The sequence below is a fragment of the Narcine bancroftii genome, chromosome 3, assembly GCF_036971445.1.
Source record: "Narcine bancroftii isolate sNarBan1 chromosome 3, sNarBan1.hap1, whole genome shotgun sequence".
Taxonomy (NCBI): domain Eukaryota; kingdom Metazoa; phylum Chordata; class Chondrichthyes; order Torpediniformes; family Narcinidae; genus Narcine; species Narcine bancroftii.
In genome coordinates, this window is record NC_091471.1 from 133,950,591 (window position 1) to 133,968,839 (window position 18,249).

Consider the following 18,249-nt stretch of genomic DNA (forward strand, 5'->3'; position numbering starts at 1 on the left):
GAAAGAGAGCGGCCAACTTGCCACACCACGACTCGACAGCATCTTACCCACACAGGTCAACCCAGGACGGTGGATGCCCACTCGAGTGAGGAGCATGGAGTCTCCAGGGACCTAGCCTCGATAGACCTAGATCAGAATAGACCTCAACAGCTCAGCAATTCCATAGTGACTGTAAAGGTAAACGGATATTCCACTAAATTCCTAATCGACACGGGCTCTACTGAAAGCTTCATAGATTCACGGACTGTACAAAAATACAATCTAAAGATGTATCCTCCAATTATCGCATATTTCTCGCGTCTCATTCGCATTCTACACATGTTCAACAACATTGTATAGTACATCTGTCATTTGAAGGGGAGAATTCTGTAAATTTCGCTTGTATATTGTTGATGAATTGTGTGCTCCGGTGTTGTTGGGTCTGCCTGTGTCACCTTAAAAGCATGGCCTTGGAGTATTCTGATCCCCTACCCCCCTGTAACAGTTCGGAATGGAGGGCCCCTAAAATCAGAACCCACATGCAGCTTCTCCACACTGAATATCAACCTCCCCACCTATCTTCCTGAATCTGTCCTCAGACTGCAAACCTATTGCTGTGTGACTCGCAAGAGGTACAGTACAGCAGACCGCGATTTTATAAAGTCTGAGACACAACGTCTGCTTGATGAAGGTATCATCGAACCTAGCACCAGCCCGTGGAGAGCATGAGTGGTAGTGGTAAAAGTCCAAGCTAGTAATTAACTAGCCAAACTATTAATTGGTACACACTCCTGGACACATACCCCCTCCCTTGAATTTCGGACATCATGAATGATATTGTGCAGTATCGGGTCTATTCGACCATCAACCTGAAAGCTGCTTATCACCAGCTGCCAATCCGTTCTGAGGACCATCCATACACGTCATTTAAGGCTAACGGTTATCTCTATCAATTCTAGAGGGTCCCTTTTGGTATTACTAATGGGGTTTCTACCTTTCCCCTATCTCGATAATATCACCATCTGTGGCCATATTTTGGAAGACCATGATGCCAACCTCCAGAGTTTTCTCCACACGGAAAAAGCCCTGAACCTCACTTATAACTTTGACGTGGGTGTTCAGGACTAAATGTCCGGCTCTCCTTGGCTACGTGGTGGAGAATGGCTTCATTGGCCCTGATCCCGATAGGATGCACCCTCTGTTAGAGATCCCCATCCACAGGACCACAAAGCCTTTAAGGAGATGCCTGGACTTTTTTCTCATATTACACCCAGGGGATCCTTCAATACACTGATAAGGTTCACCCCCTCTCAAAAACCACTAATTTTCCCCTCTCGACTGAAGGCCAAATGGCTTTTAACTACCTCCAGAAACACATTGTTAAAGCTGCCAAACACACAGTGGATGAGAATGTACCTTACCAAGTGGAAAACAACGCTTCAGACATAGCCCTGACCACTACCCTCAACCAGGTGGACAAGCCGGTTGCATTTTTTTCTCGGACGTTACAAGGAAATAAGCTCTAGTACTCATATGTGGAAAAGGAGGCTCAAGCCATTATAGAAGCCATGAGTCACTGGAGACAATACCTGGATGGTAAGAAATTTATGCTTCTCACTGACCAGCGCTCAGTTGCATTCATGTTTAACAATGTCAAGAGGGGAAAAATCAAGAATGACAAGATTGCTAGGTGGAGGATTTAACTCTCCACCTAAAATTATGACATTGCCTATCGGCCAGGAGCCCTTAATGACCCTCCAGATGCCTCATCCAGAGGAAGCTATGCCTCTGCACACACCAGCCAACCACGGTCTATGCATAATAAGCTCTGCCATTCAGGGATCACCCCCATGGCTCATTTTGTCAAGGCGCGCAATCTGCCCTACTCAATAGAAGATGTCAGGGAAGTGACCAGGTCTGCGCAGAGTGCAAGCTGCACTTCTACCGCCTCGCAAAGGCACACCTGATCAAGTCTTCCAGGCCCTTCATACGGCTCAGTGTCGATTTTAAGGGACCTCTCCCCTCCACGAACAGGAACATTTTCTTCCTCTCTGTCATTAGACGGTTTCAGGTGGAATTGCCAGGAGAATGCGGCTTCAGAGCGGCTGCGGGTGTCTGCGAAGGGACGTTCAAGTGGCAGCGCTGAAGGCAGTGTTCTGCCACCTGGAAGGCCCGTAGAGGGGAGAGGTGCCACAGAGCAAACGCCAGCTCCTGAGTCGGGGTCGGGGCAGCAGTCTAACAGCCCCCTCCCCGCTGCCTGACAGCCCCCTCCCCGCTGCCTGACAGTCCCCCGGCATGGGATGACAGGGCTGGGATGGCCAGCGGGGGACTATGGGGCTGCTCCTGCGCCGGCCACTCCAGTCCCATAGTCCCATGCCAGGGGCTGTCAGGCTGTGGAGGGAGGGGGGCTATCAGCAGCAGGGAGGGAGCTGTCGTCAGGGGAGGGCAGCTGTCAGCGGGTCACCAGCTATCAATCAGCCCACCCGCTGCTAGGCACCTGAAAGCTGCTAGCTGCTTTGCCTTGTTGCTTTCAGATGCCTAGGGGGAGCACTCTGAAGCAGAGAAAATACCTCCCAGAGAAGGGTTTGGTAAGTGCTCCTCGGGGTCGGGTTCTCCACTTTGAGGTGGCCTCCCAACAGTCACATTTGGGTATTTTAGGCAGCTTTACATTTGGGTATTCACTTCCCGTTTGCCATTCCATGTCCAGACACTCCATTTTCGCCCTGTTTGGGTATCCCAGATATATTCATAGCAACCGGGGCTCATCCTTTATGAGTGACAAGCTACGTCAGTACCTGCTGGTGAGGGGCATTGTGTCCAGCAGGATTACTAGCTACAACCCCTGGGGGAATGGGCAGGTTGAAAAGGAGAACACCTCGGTCTAGAAGGCTGTCAAACTGGTCCTGAAATCAAAAGGCCTTCCAGATTCATGGTGGCAGGAAGTCCTCCCTATGGCGCTTCATTCCATCCAGTTGCCACTATGTTCCTTGACCAATGCTACTCCTCACGAGCTCCTATTCAATTTCGAAAGTAAGGTTGGCATCAGGAACTACACTCCCAACCTGGCTCACCACTTCCTTCTCAGGAAGCACCTAAGGAGAAGCAAGACTGATCCCCTGGTGGAAAGGGTGAAACTCCTCCACGACAATCCCATGTACGCCTATATGGTGTACCCGGATGGCAGAGAGGACACCGTCTCCATCAGGGCCTGGCACCTGCTAGAACAGAGTATCCGTTGCCTCAAGTTCCCTGCAAGCCACGGAGCTCATTTTCGCCATCCCTAGTCAGGGCCTCAAGGGATCCAATTCAGGAGGAAAGTGCATCCCCCTCCACCTTTGAGTCACAGACCCACCCTGCCTCTCCTCCCTCACAAGGGGACCAGGAGACCCAAGGAGTCCAAGGCCCCCCAGTGCTAAGGCACTCCACCAGGATCTCCAGACCCCTGGACCTCTTAAATCTGTAAATTTGTAAATAACTATTTTTTTTCAACCTTTTTTTCTGAATCCATGTTCTCGGTCTTCATTCGCAGACCCTAAATTCTATAGGAAGGGGTGAATGCAGTGAACTGGGATTTAGTGATAGTGTGTTGATGGGCCCCACCACCCAGCTACACTCCCATCTACTCACATATGACCCTGGTTTCCTGCCTAAACCTTGAACCTGAAGACTACTATGAAACTCTACCCATAGTTATAAGCTAATAAAAGCAGTTGTTCTCCCTCCAGTTGTGATAGTTTTTATTCACACTACAGTCAGTAATATATCTTTACCTCCTATGGACACTGCAAGACTGACTTTAGCATTTCTGTATGTTTTTATGACCTACAAAAAGCCTTCTCCCAGGCAAGGCAGAGAGTCCGAACGAGAATGGAAACTACATACTGATATAGAACATAAATAGGCACTTAAATCCAGAGATTTTGATCACTACAGAAGTAGCAGGTATGACCTGTAGAAAGCCATTGCCCAGGCGAAGTGGACTTTCCGGATGAAATTGAAAACTATGAGGGATACTCGACAACTGAGGCAGGGCCTAAATGACATAATCTGCTACAAAACCAAATGTGTTGCAATAGAAGACATCAAAGCTTCACTACCAGTTGAATTCTATGCCTGATTTGGCCATCAGAACAATGAAGAGCCACTGCGCATCCCGTGTCCACTGATGGTCCTCTAGTGTCAGTATCTGAGGATGATATGCGGGCTGCCTTCAGGAGAGTGAATCGAAAGAAAGCATCTGGTCCAAACGGAGTACCCAGCCAAGTACTGAAAACCTGTGCTGACCAACTTCCCAATGTATTCACAGATATCTCCAGTAAATATCTGTTTCAATTGTACCTGTACCCAATAAGAGTGTGATAGCCTGCCCTAACTGACGTCCAACCAGTGGCACTTGAATCCACAGTAATGAAGTGTTTTGAGCTGCTACTGATGAAGCATGTCAACTCCTATCTGAGTGGTGACATGGATACGTTCTAACAGGTCTGCGGCAGATGCCATCTCACTGGATCTACACAAAGTCTAAATTTGGCATTCAACACCATTATTCCCTCAAAACTGATCAGCAAACTCCAAGACCTGGGCCTCAATACCACACTGAAAAATTGGATCCTGGATTTACTCACTCTTAGACCACAATCAGTGAGGATTGAGAAGTACATATGCTCCACAATCTCTACGAGTACCGGAGGCCCCTGCTCCACATGCTTTACACCTATAACTGTGTGGCTCAGTACAAGAGTATCACCATCCATAAATATGCTGATGATAGTGGGTTGTATAAAACGGGGCAAAGAGACAGCATAAAAGAGGGAGATTGGAAACTTGGCTGAATTGTGTACTAACAACAACCTTGCACCCGATGTCACCAAAACCAAGGAGCTGATTGTGGACTTTAGGAGGGGAAAACCAGAGCTGTACGATCCAGTAATCACTGGGTGATTAGAGCTGGAGAGGATGAGTCACTATCTTGGAGGAGCTTTCCTGAACCCAAATCATGAATGTCATGGTGAAGAAAGCACATCAGCACCTCAACTTTCTCCAGTCTTTGCAGTTTTGGTATGACAATGGAAACCTTGGCAAACTTTGACAGATGTGTGGTGGAAAGTATATTGGCCTGCTGTATCACGACCTGGTATGGGCCGAAAGGAAAGCTCTTCATAAGATAGACAGCCCAGTACATCACAAGTGAAATTCTCCCCTCTGTTGAGAAAAACTACACAAACACTGCTGTCAGAGAGCTACTGCAATCAAGGATCCACACCACCCACAATGTGGTCTGTTCTTGCTACTGCCATCAGGAAAGAGGTATGGGTGCCGCAAGACTCATACCACTAGGTTCAAGAACAGTTGTCACCCCTCCACCATCGGAGTCCTCAACAACAAACTCAATCATTTAAGGCCTCTTACTTTGCACATTATTTATTATTAAATATTTATTTTCTGTATTGCATAATTTGCACTTTTCTTTGTTTACATTTCTCTCTTCAGTGCAGTTTTTTGCACTACTGATAAGTAGAAATTCTGCTTGGCCTGCAGGAAGAAGAATCTCAGGGTTGTATGTTTTGTCGTGCATGTATTGGACAATAAATCTGAACTTTGAACTTTAAATTCATCAAACATTGCAACATCATGAGCACCAGACCACTCCATCAAGGACATCTACAAGAGGCGGTATCTTAAGAAAGCAGCCTCCATCCTCAAGGATCCCCACCACCCAGGCAATGCCCTCTTCACTTTGCTACCATTGGGAAAAGGGTACAGTTGCCTGAGGATGAGCACACAGTGGCACAAGGACATCTTTTAAAATTTTACTGAAACATAATTTTATCCATACATGTAGTAGTCAAATTTGATATACAAATAGAAAAACAACCTAAAACTACATACATAATGGTATATAATCTCCTCGTGGACAACTTCTTTCCTCTGCCATCAGATTCCTGAGTGAACAATTAACTTGAGTAAATTATCATAAATACCATTACTATAACTTCTGCCATTTCTTTCAGTCATTGATATGCATCCTATCAGGACCAGGAGACATCTACTTAGCCCGCTAGTTTGCTCAGCATTAATAATCTTCGTCCACGAAGCCAAGCCAAAGAAGACCTCTTTAATGATAGGAATAGTATTGAGAGCTTCATGTCCCATTGCATACACAGCACCTCTCTTTGGTATGTTAGATGTGTCTTGATCTGTGAAGACTGACTCTAAATAGTCACTCAAAGCCTCAACCATTTCCATATTACCTCATAGTAGCAGGTGGCTGTGGTTATACCTATGGGTTCGAGCTCTAGAGAAGACATACACTCAGGAGTACAAACACTACTGATTTATTGGGTCATTCGCACTGCCTTTTATATGCTGGCCTGCTACATCAACAGTGGGGGTGGCTTACGCTCTGCCGATCGCTGATTGGTGGCTTTACGGTCCACCAATTGCTGATTGGTCTATTTCCTGTTTCCATTTGTGGCCAATGAAAGAAGGCTGTCTAGGCCCATGTTGCCTGCTCGATTGTCGTGTTCAGACTTCGCTACTTATGTCAGGCCACGGAGTTGGAACAGTATTTGGCTGTTAGGGTGTAGAGGGAATATAGTGGAGGAATGAGTACTCATCTTTGAGTACTGCCTATGTAGAGTGTGATCATAGAGATGTTACTCCTCATCCTCACAGATCTATGCAGTAGAGGTGCTGATGACAAGATGGGGGTGAGTTTGGTAGGGAGTATGGTATTAATGGCAGAGCTGTAGTCTACGAAGAGTAGTCTGACATATATCCTTGGTGTCTCAGTGTTCCAGCGCCGAGTGGAGAGCCAGGGAACCTGTCTGAACAATAGGCAAATTGAAGTGGGTCAAGGTTGGCTGAGATGCTAGAGCTGATGTGACATCTCTTAAAGCAGTTCATTATGGTAGATGTTCGAGCCTCTGGACAGGTTATTCAGTCTTATTATTGTGCTTTACTTCTTGTGATGGTCTCTTCTTTGGCTTGGCTTCGCGGACGAAGATTTATGGAGGGGGTAAAAAGTCCACGTCAGCTGCAGGCTCGTTTGTGGCTGACAAGTGCCTTGTTGAAACAAGCGAGAACTGCAGTGTATTGCAAGGATGGATTAAAAATATAAATATAATTTATATATAATTTATATAATAAAAATATAAAAAACATATTCCATCTGGACTAATTGCTTTCTGTAAGTTCACCTTCACAAAGTGAACTGACATCAGCAGCACTGACCATGGTAGCGGTTGTTGATGTGGTTGTCCCCTCCCTGCTGGCCACATTTGAAGCAAGCATAGAACACATTTAGTTCATTAGGGAGTGTTGGCTTATGTCATAAACAAAAACTAAATTGCAAATTATCCTGATTTTTTTAACATACTGTAACATTTGTATTTTGTTATGGTATAAACATCAACAGTTCCTAAATGGTTTTTCTTTCACAATGCTAAGTCTGAATATTTATTATCTATTTTGTGTTAATTTTATTTTTAATTTAATTTAATGTATGCTATTGTATTTTTATTTAATGAAATAGCTGTTTGACTGCAGCAAGCAAAAATTTCGGTACATAAGGACATTGTATAATGTACATGATGATATTCTCATTTTCATGCCCGGTTTGCATTAAATGATGTTTTGCTGCAATTAATGCACTGACCTGACACATTGTGAACAAAAATGTTGAGAAAATGCTTAATTTATTTTGTGCATACATTGTTTCAAACCAGAACAGTAGTATGCTTATCATTCACTAGAATGGAAATAATAATTTGATGGAAATTGCTTGTTCTTTAAATGTAGAGCTCAATCTCCTTCGAAATGTTGATGCTAACACTACAGACAGTAACGCAACTATCAAAAGCTCCAGTCTGCTCAGTGGCTTTCGTGGAACGGCAAACTACAATCATGAGACAGAAACAATCTTTGCTTTGCCAAGGATGCAGCTGGACTTCAAATCAATACATATGCAGAAACCTCAAGAACCTTCACTTCAAGGTAAAATTTTGATTAATCTGTAAAATATAACTTAATGCTGTGCCTGTTTGTATTTCTATTTATAATTTTGCATTTATCCATTAAACTTTAAAATGAAGAATTTAAAAAATTTGTATACAATGCTAAACAAAATAGTGAGTTTTCTTCTTTCTATCTATAGATGCCAACAGTAAGCCTAAGGTAGAATGCAGCGTTGTGACAGAATTCACTGATCACATTTGTGTCACCATGGATGCTGAACTGATTATGTTCTTGCATGATCTTGTATCTGCTTACCTGAAAGAAAAAGAGAAAGGTAAGGCATGTTTTAGATCATTCACAAATTGATAAATTACTAATATCATAGATTTTTTTGGACTCCAAATTGGTACTTTATCCTAAATAGCCATTAACTATGCCCAGTTCTTATAATTCTTTAGCTGAGTTGAAAGATAAACTAATTTATTTCAAGACTATTTTCACAAGCTATTTTCCGCAATTCCTTTGGATTTAGATCTTCTTCATCATTTTCTGCTGCTTCATCAATGATTTTCTTCCAAAGGTCCAAAGGTGCCTATTTTCTTTTCCATTCTTTTTATTAATCATATTATAGGTGAATAATACATGAAGAGAGGAGGAGCACATAATCATAAAGGGAAAAAGCTATCACTATGTGACATCATATTGATTACACTACAATTAACAAATATGTTCTTATCTCCTCAAACTGAAATCTTCAAAAAAATTATATAAAACACCACCTAATCTTTAAACAAATGAAAAAGATTGGGCAGCCTATCCTGAGAATTTATTAATAAAATTTAATCGATCGGTCTTCACCAACAAAGAGAAAAGAAAATATAGTCCAGAAGGGAAAATATTTATTGAAATAGAGTGCCTACTGCCCATTTCACACAGTTCAATCTTTCAAATCATGATTAGAAAGTATTTACTTGTGGCAAAAACAAACTATTAAATTCAAGCAGTAGATGATAAGTTGGAAGAAGCATTCACACCAGCCAATAAACATCTTCAACAGGCACAGTGGTTGTAGTGGTCAGCACACACTATTGCAATGCCAGTCATCAGGGTTCAAATCCATTGCTGTTTGAAAGGAGTTTGTGAATTCTCCCTGTGTCTGTGTAGTTTCCGTCCATGTGCTCCGGCTTCCTCCCACATTCCAAATACATACTAGGTTAGTATGTTATTTGGTCACATGGGTATATTTGGGTAATGCAGGTTCCTGGGCTGGAAGGGCCTAATACTTTGCAGTTATCTCTAAATTAAAAATTAAAAGAAAGTCTTAAGCATCGGTCCTTAATATTCACTAGCATTCTCAAACATCAGTAAAGATCATTCCTTTATAACAAACTGATTCAGGAAAGGTTCTCTGAGATGGTGTCTCTTGGGAATTTAAATTTGGCCATCCTCTCCACCTCTGATTTCCTCCCAAATGATCACTGGTTTTCTATTTCCAAAGTCTACAAAGCTTCTTGGTTTTGGTGGGAGAGGTTATTAGTACACCATTCAGCCAAGTCCCTCCTGTATGTTGTCACACTGCCGCTATTATACAATCACTACTAAGTATCATCAGCACATTTGTAGGTGTTGTTGTCATACTGACCCACGCAGTCATAGGTGTAAAGTGAGTAGAGCAGGGGGCAAAGTATGCAGCCCTGTGGTGCTTTGGTGCTGAAGGAGATTCTGGAGACGTTCTTGCCAATCCACACTGATCAGGATCTAGAAATAAGGAAATCCAGGATCCAATTTCACAGTGGGGAATTGAGGCCCAGGTTTAGGAGTTTGCTGATCAGTTTTGAGTGGATGAGGTATTGAATACTTAACTGTAATCAATAAAGAACATCCTGATGCATGCATCTTTACTGTCCAATGTTCCAGGGTTTTTGGGTAGAACCAGTGAGTTGGCACGGTGCTGCGGTGACCAAATTGGAATGGATCCATGTCACAGCTCAGGCAGTATGCTTCAACAGCAGCCTCTCAAAACACTTCATGACTGTGGATGCGAGTGCCCCTGGTCAGGAGTAATTTAGGAAGGTTACCACGGTCTTCTTGAGCACCAGTATGAGTGAGGCCTGTATGAAACAGGTGGGTAACACACCCAGTCAGAGGGAGATGTTGAAGATATCCATGAAAACATTGGCCAGTTGATCAGCACAGATTACCACGCTGAAGCTAGCTCAATTTACAGCTGGTGTTTTTTTTAATTTCAACTTAATTTCTAAAAGTTATTGCAATGAAACATCACCTGAACCCAAGATCTCTTCTATCTAGGACAAGACCGTAATCACATAACAATAGAACCATCTTGTGAACAGTATCACCATGAGTTTCTTCTAAATCACAACAGTTTGTTTTGGAAATACTGCCATTCCATCATCTTAATTTTCCCTATGTTTAATAATGCCTGCCTTGTAAAATTCTGAGAATACCTTGACCACAATGACCATAAGTTGTTCAAGAGGCATCACTTTATCAAGGGCAATCAGGAATTGTTTTTAAATTAGTTCTTGTTGTCAATGTTACGCACAAGAACACAGTAATAGAATTGAGCCATTTATTTTACTATTCAAAATGGTCATAGCTGATTAGCAAACTAATTCTAACCTTTTGATCCTCAAACTCCCTTATATTATTGACTCATTTCTGTATCTTACATTTGATAGATACTTCTTTAGTGAATTTGAATTATTGTTCATTCTTGAATTATTTTAAACATTCGGTAAATCATGATTTTTATTCTCCATTTTCTGATGTAAGCTGTAAATGAGCAATTTTGTGAACCGTAGATTAAAATTAAAAGCCGATGACTTTGATGCAAGACTGGTGCTAACTCAACCAAATTGATGCTTGGATCATTTAAAACAAAATATTGAGTATTTTAGAACTTCATCACTTCCCTTCCTTTTTTTAATTTTTTTTTAAATTTTTCACACTGTGAACCATATCAATCAAAATACATACAAACATTTCCCTCTTAAATATACACAGTGGCATTTTCTCCCCTTTTTTACCCCCTACCTTCCCACCCCATCCAAACCCATTAAACATTCAACATATATAATACAATAAAACCATTAAACAATGTCATCACACAATGAAGATAAACGAGAAAATAGTGTCATCTACTTTTACACATTGGATAAAGTAATTTTGTATTCTTATCATTTTACCATTTTAGGCAGTAGAGGTCCGAGGCAAGCCCTCTATGTTATGTTCCATGTACGGTTCTCAAATTTGTTCAAATAATATGACTTTTTTAAATTATATGTTATTTTTTCCAATGGAACATATTAATTCATTTCCATGTACCATTGCTGTACTCTCAGGCTCTCTTCTGATTTCCAAGTTGACATTATACATTTTTTTGCTATAGCTAAGGCTATCATAATAAATCTTTTTTGCGCTTCATCCAGTTTGAAGCCTAATTCTTTACTTCCTATATTACTTAGAAGAAAGATCTCTGGATTTTTTGGTATGTTGGTTGCTTTTTATCATTTTATTTAATACCTGATTTAGATCTTCCCAAAACTTTTTCACTTTCTCACATGCCCAAATTGCATGTACTATTGTTCCCATTTCCTTCTTACAGCAAAAAAATCTATCTGATAATGTTGGATCCCATTTGTTTTTAAACTTTTGGGGCGTGATATATAACCTGTGTAACCTGTTCAGCTCCAAATCATGGGTCCTCTACCGACATCAGCTACGGCTCCTAGAACGCTTCCATCAGTGCTGTCTCCGCTCCATCCTCAACATTCATTGGAATGACTTCATCACCAACATCGAAGTACTCGAGTTGGCAGAGTCCGCAAGCATTGAATCCATGCTGCTGAAGACCCAACTGCGCTGGGTGGGTCAGGTCTCCAGAATGGAGGACCATCGCCTTCCCAAGATTGTGTTCTATGGCGAGCTCTCCACTAGCCATCGAGACAGAGGTGCACCAAAGAGGTACAAGGACTGCTTAAAGAAATCTCTTGGTGCCTGCCACATTGACCACCGCCAGTGGGCCAATATCACCTCAAACCGTGCATCTTGGCGCCTCACAGTTCGGCGGGCAGCAACCGCCTTTGAAGAAGACCGCAGAGCCCACCTCACTGACAAAAGACAAAGGAGGAAAAACCCAACACCCAACCCCAAACAACCAATTTTCCCTTGCAACCGCTGCAACCGTGCCTGCCTGTCCCGCATCGGACTTGTCAGTCACCAACGAGCCTGCAACAGACGTGGACATACCCCTCCATAAATCTTCATCCGCGAAGCCAAGCCAAAGAAAGAAAAGAACCAATAATACTGTATCATGCGTAACCTAGTGTTTACTATATTCTTAATAGTTCCCGAGCATAACTTTTCCCATGTTTCATTTTTTATCTTTGTTTAAATCTTTTTCCCACTTTTCTTTGGGTTTGTACCTTATGTCATCATTTTCCTTCTCTTGCAGCTTGATGTACATGTTCGTTATAAATCTTTATTATTCTTTCTGTAATCACATATTCAAAGCTGCTTCCTTCTGGTAATCTCAGTCTGTTTCCCAATTTATCCTTTAAGTAGACTTTAAGTTGATGGTATGCATGAGTTATTCCATATTTGTACTTCATTTGTTCAAATGATAATAAATTATTTCCCAAAAAACAATTTTCTATTCTTTTAATTCCTTTTCTCTCCCATTCTCTAAATGAAAGGTTATCTATTGTAAAAGGGATTAGCTGATTTTGCGTTAATAATAATTTTGGTAGTTGGTAATTTGTTTTTTCCTTTCTAAATGAATCTTCCATATATTGAGTAAATGATGAAGTACTGGTGAGCTTTTATATTGCACCAGCTTTTCTTCCCACTTATAAAGTATATGTTCCGGTACCTTCTCCCCTATTTTATCTAACTCTATCTTAGTCTAATCTGGTTTTTCCTTTGTCTGATAAAAATCTGATAATACCTTTATTGTGCTGCTCTATAATAATTTTTAAAGTTTGATAACTGCAAACCACCTTGTTTGTACCACTCTGTTAATTTATCTAACGCTATCCTCAGTTTCCCCCCTTTCCATAAGAATTTCCTTATTATTCTCTTTAGTTCATTGAAGAATTTCTCTGTTAAGGGAATTGGTAACGATTGAAATAAGTATTGTAACCTTGGGAAGACATTCATTTTAATGCAATTTACGCTCCCTATCAACATTAGTGGTAATTCTTTCCAATCTTCCTGTAATTTCTTTATTAATGGATGATAATTTAATTTGTACAGGTGGCTTAAATTATTATCTAATCTAATACCTAGGTATCAGATTGCTTGTGTTTGCCAGTTGAATGTTGATTCTTTTTTAAATTCTGTATAATCTGCATCACTCATTGGCATCGCTTCACTTTTATTTGTGTTGATCTTATACCCCGATATTTCTCCATATTCCTTCAATTTCTTATGTAGTTCTTTTATTGATATTTCTGGTTCTGTTAAGTATACTATGATGTCATCTGCAAATAAACTGATTTTATACTCCCTCTCCTTTATTTTTATCCCTTTTATTTTATTTTCTGTTCTTATCAGTTCTGCCAATGGTTCTATTGCTAAAGCGAACAGTGAGGGAGATAGTGGACATCCCTGCCTAGTTGACCTGCTTAATTTAAATTGGTTCGATACATATCCATTTACTGTCACCTTCGCCAATGGTCCATTATACAATGCTTTAATCCAATTAATATATTTTTCTGGTAGGTTGAACCTCTGTAATACTTCAAATAAATAATTCCATTCTTCCCTGTCAAAGGCTTTTTCTGCGTCTAAAGCAACAGCCATTGTTGGCATCTTATTTCCTTGAACTGCATGAATTAAATTAATAAATTTACAGACATTATCTGCTGTTCATCTTTTCTTAATAAATGCAGTTTGATTTTGTTTTACTATTTTTGGTACACAGTTGGCCAATCTTTTTGCTAATAATTTTGCTATTATCTTATAATCTGAATTAAGTAGAGATATTGGTCGATATGATGCTGGTGTTAGTGGATTCTTCCCTGTATTACTGTAATTATTGCTGTCTTACATGAATCTGGCAAGTTTTGTGTTTCTTCTATCTGGTTCATTACTTCCAAGATAGGAGGAATTAATAACTCTTTAAATGTTTTATAGAATTCTATTGGGAATTCCATCCTCTCCAGGCATTTTATTGTTCAGCAGCTTTTTTAATATATCCTGTATTTCCTCTATTTTAAATGGTTTTATCAGCTTGATTTGCTCCTCCTCTTGCAATTTTGGCAGTTCAATTTTAGCTAAACACTCTTCTATTTTGTCTTCTTTCCCCTCGTTCTCAGTTTGGTGTAATTGTTCATAAAATTCCTTAAAAGTTCTCATTAATCTCCATTGGATTATATGTAATTTGTTTTTCTTTGATGTCAATACATTTCTTTTAGCTTGTTCTAAGTTGCCAGGCTAATATTTTGTATGTTTTTTCTCCCAGCTCATAATACTTCAGCTTTATTTTCATTATGTTCTTCTCCACCTTATACGCTTGTAATGTTTCATTTTTTTTTTGTCCACCAATTCTCTTTTTGTTGCTAGTTCTTTTTCTGTACTTACTATCTCCCTTTCTAACTGTTTCCAGATTGTCGTCCTTTTTCATCTTAGTTACATAACTTATTATCTGCCCTCTAATGAAGGCTTTCATTGCATCCCATAATATAAATTAGTCTTTCACTGATTCTGTATTTATTTCAAAGTACATTTTAATTTGGCACTCAATAAATTCTCTAAATTCCTGTCTTTTAAGTAGCATGGAGTTTAATCTCCATCTATATGTTCTTGGTGGGATGTCCTCCAGTTCTATTGCTAATAACAGGGGTGAGTGATCAGATAGCAATCTAGCTTTATATTCCTTTTTCCTAACTCTCCCTTGAATATGGGCCCACAACAAAAACATATCAATCCTTGAGTATGTTTTATGCCTACTCGAATAATATGAGTATTCCTTCTCCCTTGGGTGCTGTCTCCTCCATATATCCATAAGTTTCATTTCCTGCATTGATTTAACCATAAATTTGGCCACTTTATGCTAGTCCAAATTAAGGTTAAAATCCACTCCTATCAATATATTCCCCTGCGTATCTATAATCTTCAAAAAAATATTTTGCATAAACTTTTGATCCTCTCCATTAGGTGCATATATATTGATCAAATTCCAGAATTCTGAATATATCTGACACTTTATCATTACACACCTCCCTGCTGGATCTATTATTTCCTCCACTATTTTGATTGGTACATTTTTATTTATTAATATAGTTGCACCTGTGGCTTTTGAATTATATGATGCTGCCGCTACATGCCCTACCCAGTCTTTCCTTAATTTATTATGTTCCACTTCAGTTGGATGCATTTCCTGCACAAATGCTATGTCTCTGTTTTCTTTTTTCAGGAAATTTAATAGCCTTTTTTGTTTAATTTGGTTATGTATTCCATTAATATTTATAGTCATATAGTTCAACTTGGCCATCTCATATTCTGTTTACACCTCATTTCTGCTTTCTCACCACCACCATCCCCATTTTCATCTCTCAGTTTTCCCTTTTTGAACTTTATATATGACAACACTTAAAACATAAAATACTTCAACAACTCCCACATCTAAAGTTCCTTTAACCCCAAATGCCCCCCCCCCACCATCTCTGAGTTGCCCCTTGTCCTTTGCCGGGCAACCACAACTCCCCTCTCCATTTGGATTGTGAACCCGCTCACGTCAACTGATTTCGCAGTTACTGTTATTCTCTCCCACCCAACCCCCTCCAGAAAAGTCTTTTATCTTCACATATAACAAAGCTCATCCTCTTTCCCCTCCCCCTTACTTCCTTTCTTCCCTTTACTTTCCATTCTTTAGTTCTTACTTATATGTTATTTTTACATGTAGTTTGTCGTCGTTCTTGTTACATCTCTTCATCTCTCCTTCTGTCCTGCAGGCGTTCTCCAAATTCTCGTGCTTTCTCCGGATCCGAGAACAGTCTGTTTTGCTATCCCAGATAAATATCTTAAGCACCGCTGGATACCTTAACATAAATTTATAGCCTTTTTTCCATAGGATCGATTTTGCTGTGTTAAACTCCTTCCTCTTCTTTAGGAGTTCAAAACTTATGTCTGGGTAAAAAAAATATTTTTTGACCCTTGTATTCCAATGGTCTTTTGTCTTCTCTAATTTTATTCCTTGCCCTCTCCAGTATATTTTCTCTTGTCATGTATCTCAGAAATTTTACTAAAACGGATCTTGGTTTTTGTTCTGTCTGGTTTCGGGGCTAGTGTTTTGTGTACCCTTTCTATTTCCATTCCTTCCTGTATTTCTGGACTTTTGGGATCCATTCTTTTATAAATTCTCATCTTCCTTTAGGCCCACTATCTTTATTTTGTTTCACCTACTATAGTTTTCCATTATATCAATCTTCTGAGCTAACAACTCTAGTGACTCTTTAACTTTTTTGTCACTTTTTTCCAATTTTCTTCTTTAAGTAATTTTTTCCATTTCTCTTTCTTCCACATTTTCTAATCTTTTCCCTATTTCTGTCATGACCAGCTCTATTCTACTCACTTTTGCTTCTGTACTTTTCATTTTATTAAATTCTAATGTCAACCATTCTTTTTAATGCTCTCATTTGTTCTTGAAATTTTTTAAAATCTTTATACCATCCATCTATTTTACCTTCTCTTTCTCTGTGCTGTGCAGAGCTTGGTCTTCTTCCTCTTCTTCTGTGTCTGCACCTGTTTTTGTGTCTTCCTTGTATCTGTGTCTCTTCTGACTTTCTTGTTGAGTTGCTTGCCTCACTTTGCTGGGTGTCTTCTTGCACGGCTTCTTGCTGTTGGTCATCTTCTTCTGGGCTAGTCATTTGTTGGGCCTCCTGTTGCTGTTCTTCTTTCCTATCACTCTCTTTCCTGCTAGTTTCCTCTTCCAGCTGAGAGCCCTGATGTTGGGCATCCCCCAGCTGTTCATGCTGCGTTAGTTCACTCCACAGCTGGGCCCCCCTCGCATAGGTGTTTTCTTTTTCCTTCATGTTCACATGCGCAGGTGCGTGCTTCTGTTTAGCTCAGAGAGCCATTTTTGCAGTCCAGCGGTTGAGAGGTCGCAACTCTGCGGGGTCATCACCAACCTTGGGGAGCGGGCTCTTTTCTCAACAACTTTATCTTTTATTTGTTATGTTTTGTGTTTCTTGAACTTTGTATTTTCTTCACTTTATTTCTTCTTTTCTGGAGAGGGCTGGTATTTTCCTACCAGCCACTAATCCATCACGTGATTCCCCATTACTTCCCTTCCTGATGCTACTTATTTTTTTAGAACATGTCCTTCACTTCTATATAACTATAGTGGAACTCCAATTAAGCGCGAATCTGGATATAATGTGATGAGTCATTGGACTCGGGCATCGGGCTGCTACCACGAGTACAGGCTATCGTGAGGAGTGGGGACTTGGGGCTGGAGTAGGGATGGTTGTTTTACTAAAATTTAATTTGTGCTTTAATTTCAACTGTATCTACAATGATTTATTGAAACCCTGATTTAGTGCGATCCCGCTTTTTTGGCAGTGTGTTTTTTTAAGACCCAAACCATGGCATTATAATGGGATTCCACTGTATTCAGGATATTACTGGGAACCATTATAGAAATCCTGTTAAATGATAAACTTTTATGCAGTTCTTACAGTATATCATAGGTTTTCATAATTTCCTTTTTGTATTACACTAAAATTCCTCATTGGTTTTTGTAAGGACAAGAATCAATATACTTTTGATAATTCCATGTAGATGTATACTAAATCTAGATATTTGCAAGCTGAGTTGTCATTCATGAATAAATGAAGGTTGAAATTTTTCTTAATTTCAAAATCTCTTCCCAGCAATATTTCCTCCTCGCATCCTTTCCATGCGTCCTGGCCAGAAAAGCCCAATTATTGCTCATGATGACAATTCCATGGATAAAAACAAGGAGGAGGTGATCTACACAACTGTGGATTGGAGAGAGTTTGTTTGTAATACCTGGCACCTCGAACCTACACTAAGGTAGGTTTTTGTTCTGTCTGGTTTCGGGGCTAGTGTTTTGTGTACCCTTTCTATTTCCATTCCTTCCTGTATTTCTTTTCTTTGAAATTTGTATTCAAATACATTGTTTATGAAATATTCTAGTCTTTTAATTTATTATCTAATTTGTGGTTGATAGCCAAAGTTCAGAATTGTCAACCCCACACCTAATATTACTTTTCAGTCTAAAAATGGTTGCTGATGCTTATTGTTGGTTACAATATCAAAGAACAC

General features: G+C 40.1%; 1 protein-coding gene across 6 annotated transcripts in view; it reads left to right on the top strand.

The window, feature by feature from the left end:
• Window positions 1-18,249, top strand: part of kiaa1109 (KIAA1109 ortholog) — a 479,529-nt gene that overhangs the window by 459,594 nt on the left and 1,686 nt on the right. For all 6 annotated transcript variants that reach the window (XM_069925175.1, XM_069925178.1, XM_069925177.1 and 3 more), the window contains 3 exons: window positions 7,780-7,974; window positions 8,135-8,269; window positions 17,835-17,997. In XM_069925175.1, coding sequence (XP_069781276.1) covers window positions 7,780-7,974; window positions 8,135-8,269; window positions 17,835-17,997 — 493 coding nt within the window. The remainder of the gene's footprint in view (window positions 1-7,779; window positions 7,975-8,134; window positions 8,270-17,834; window positions 17,998-18,249) is intronic.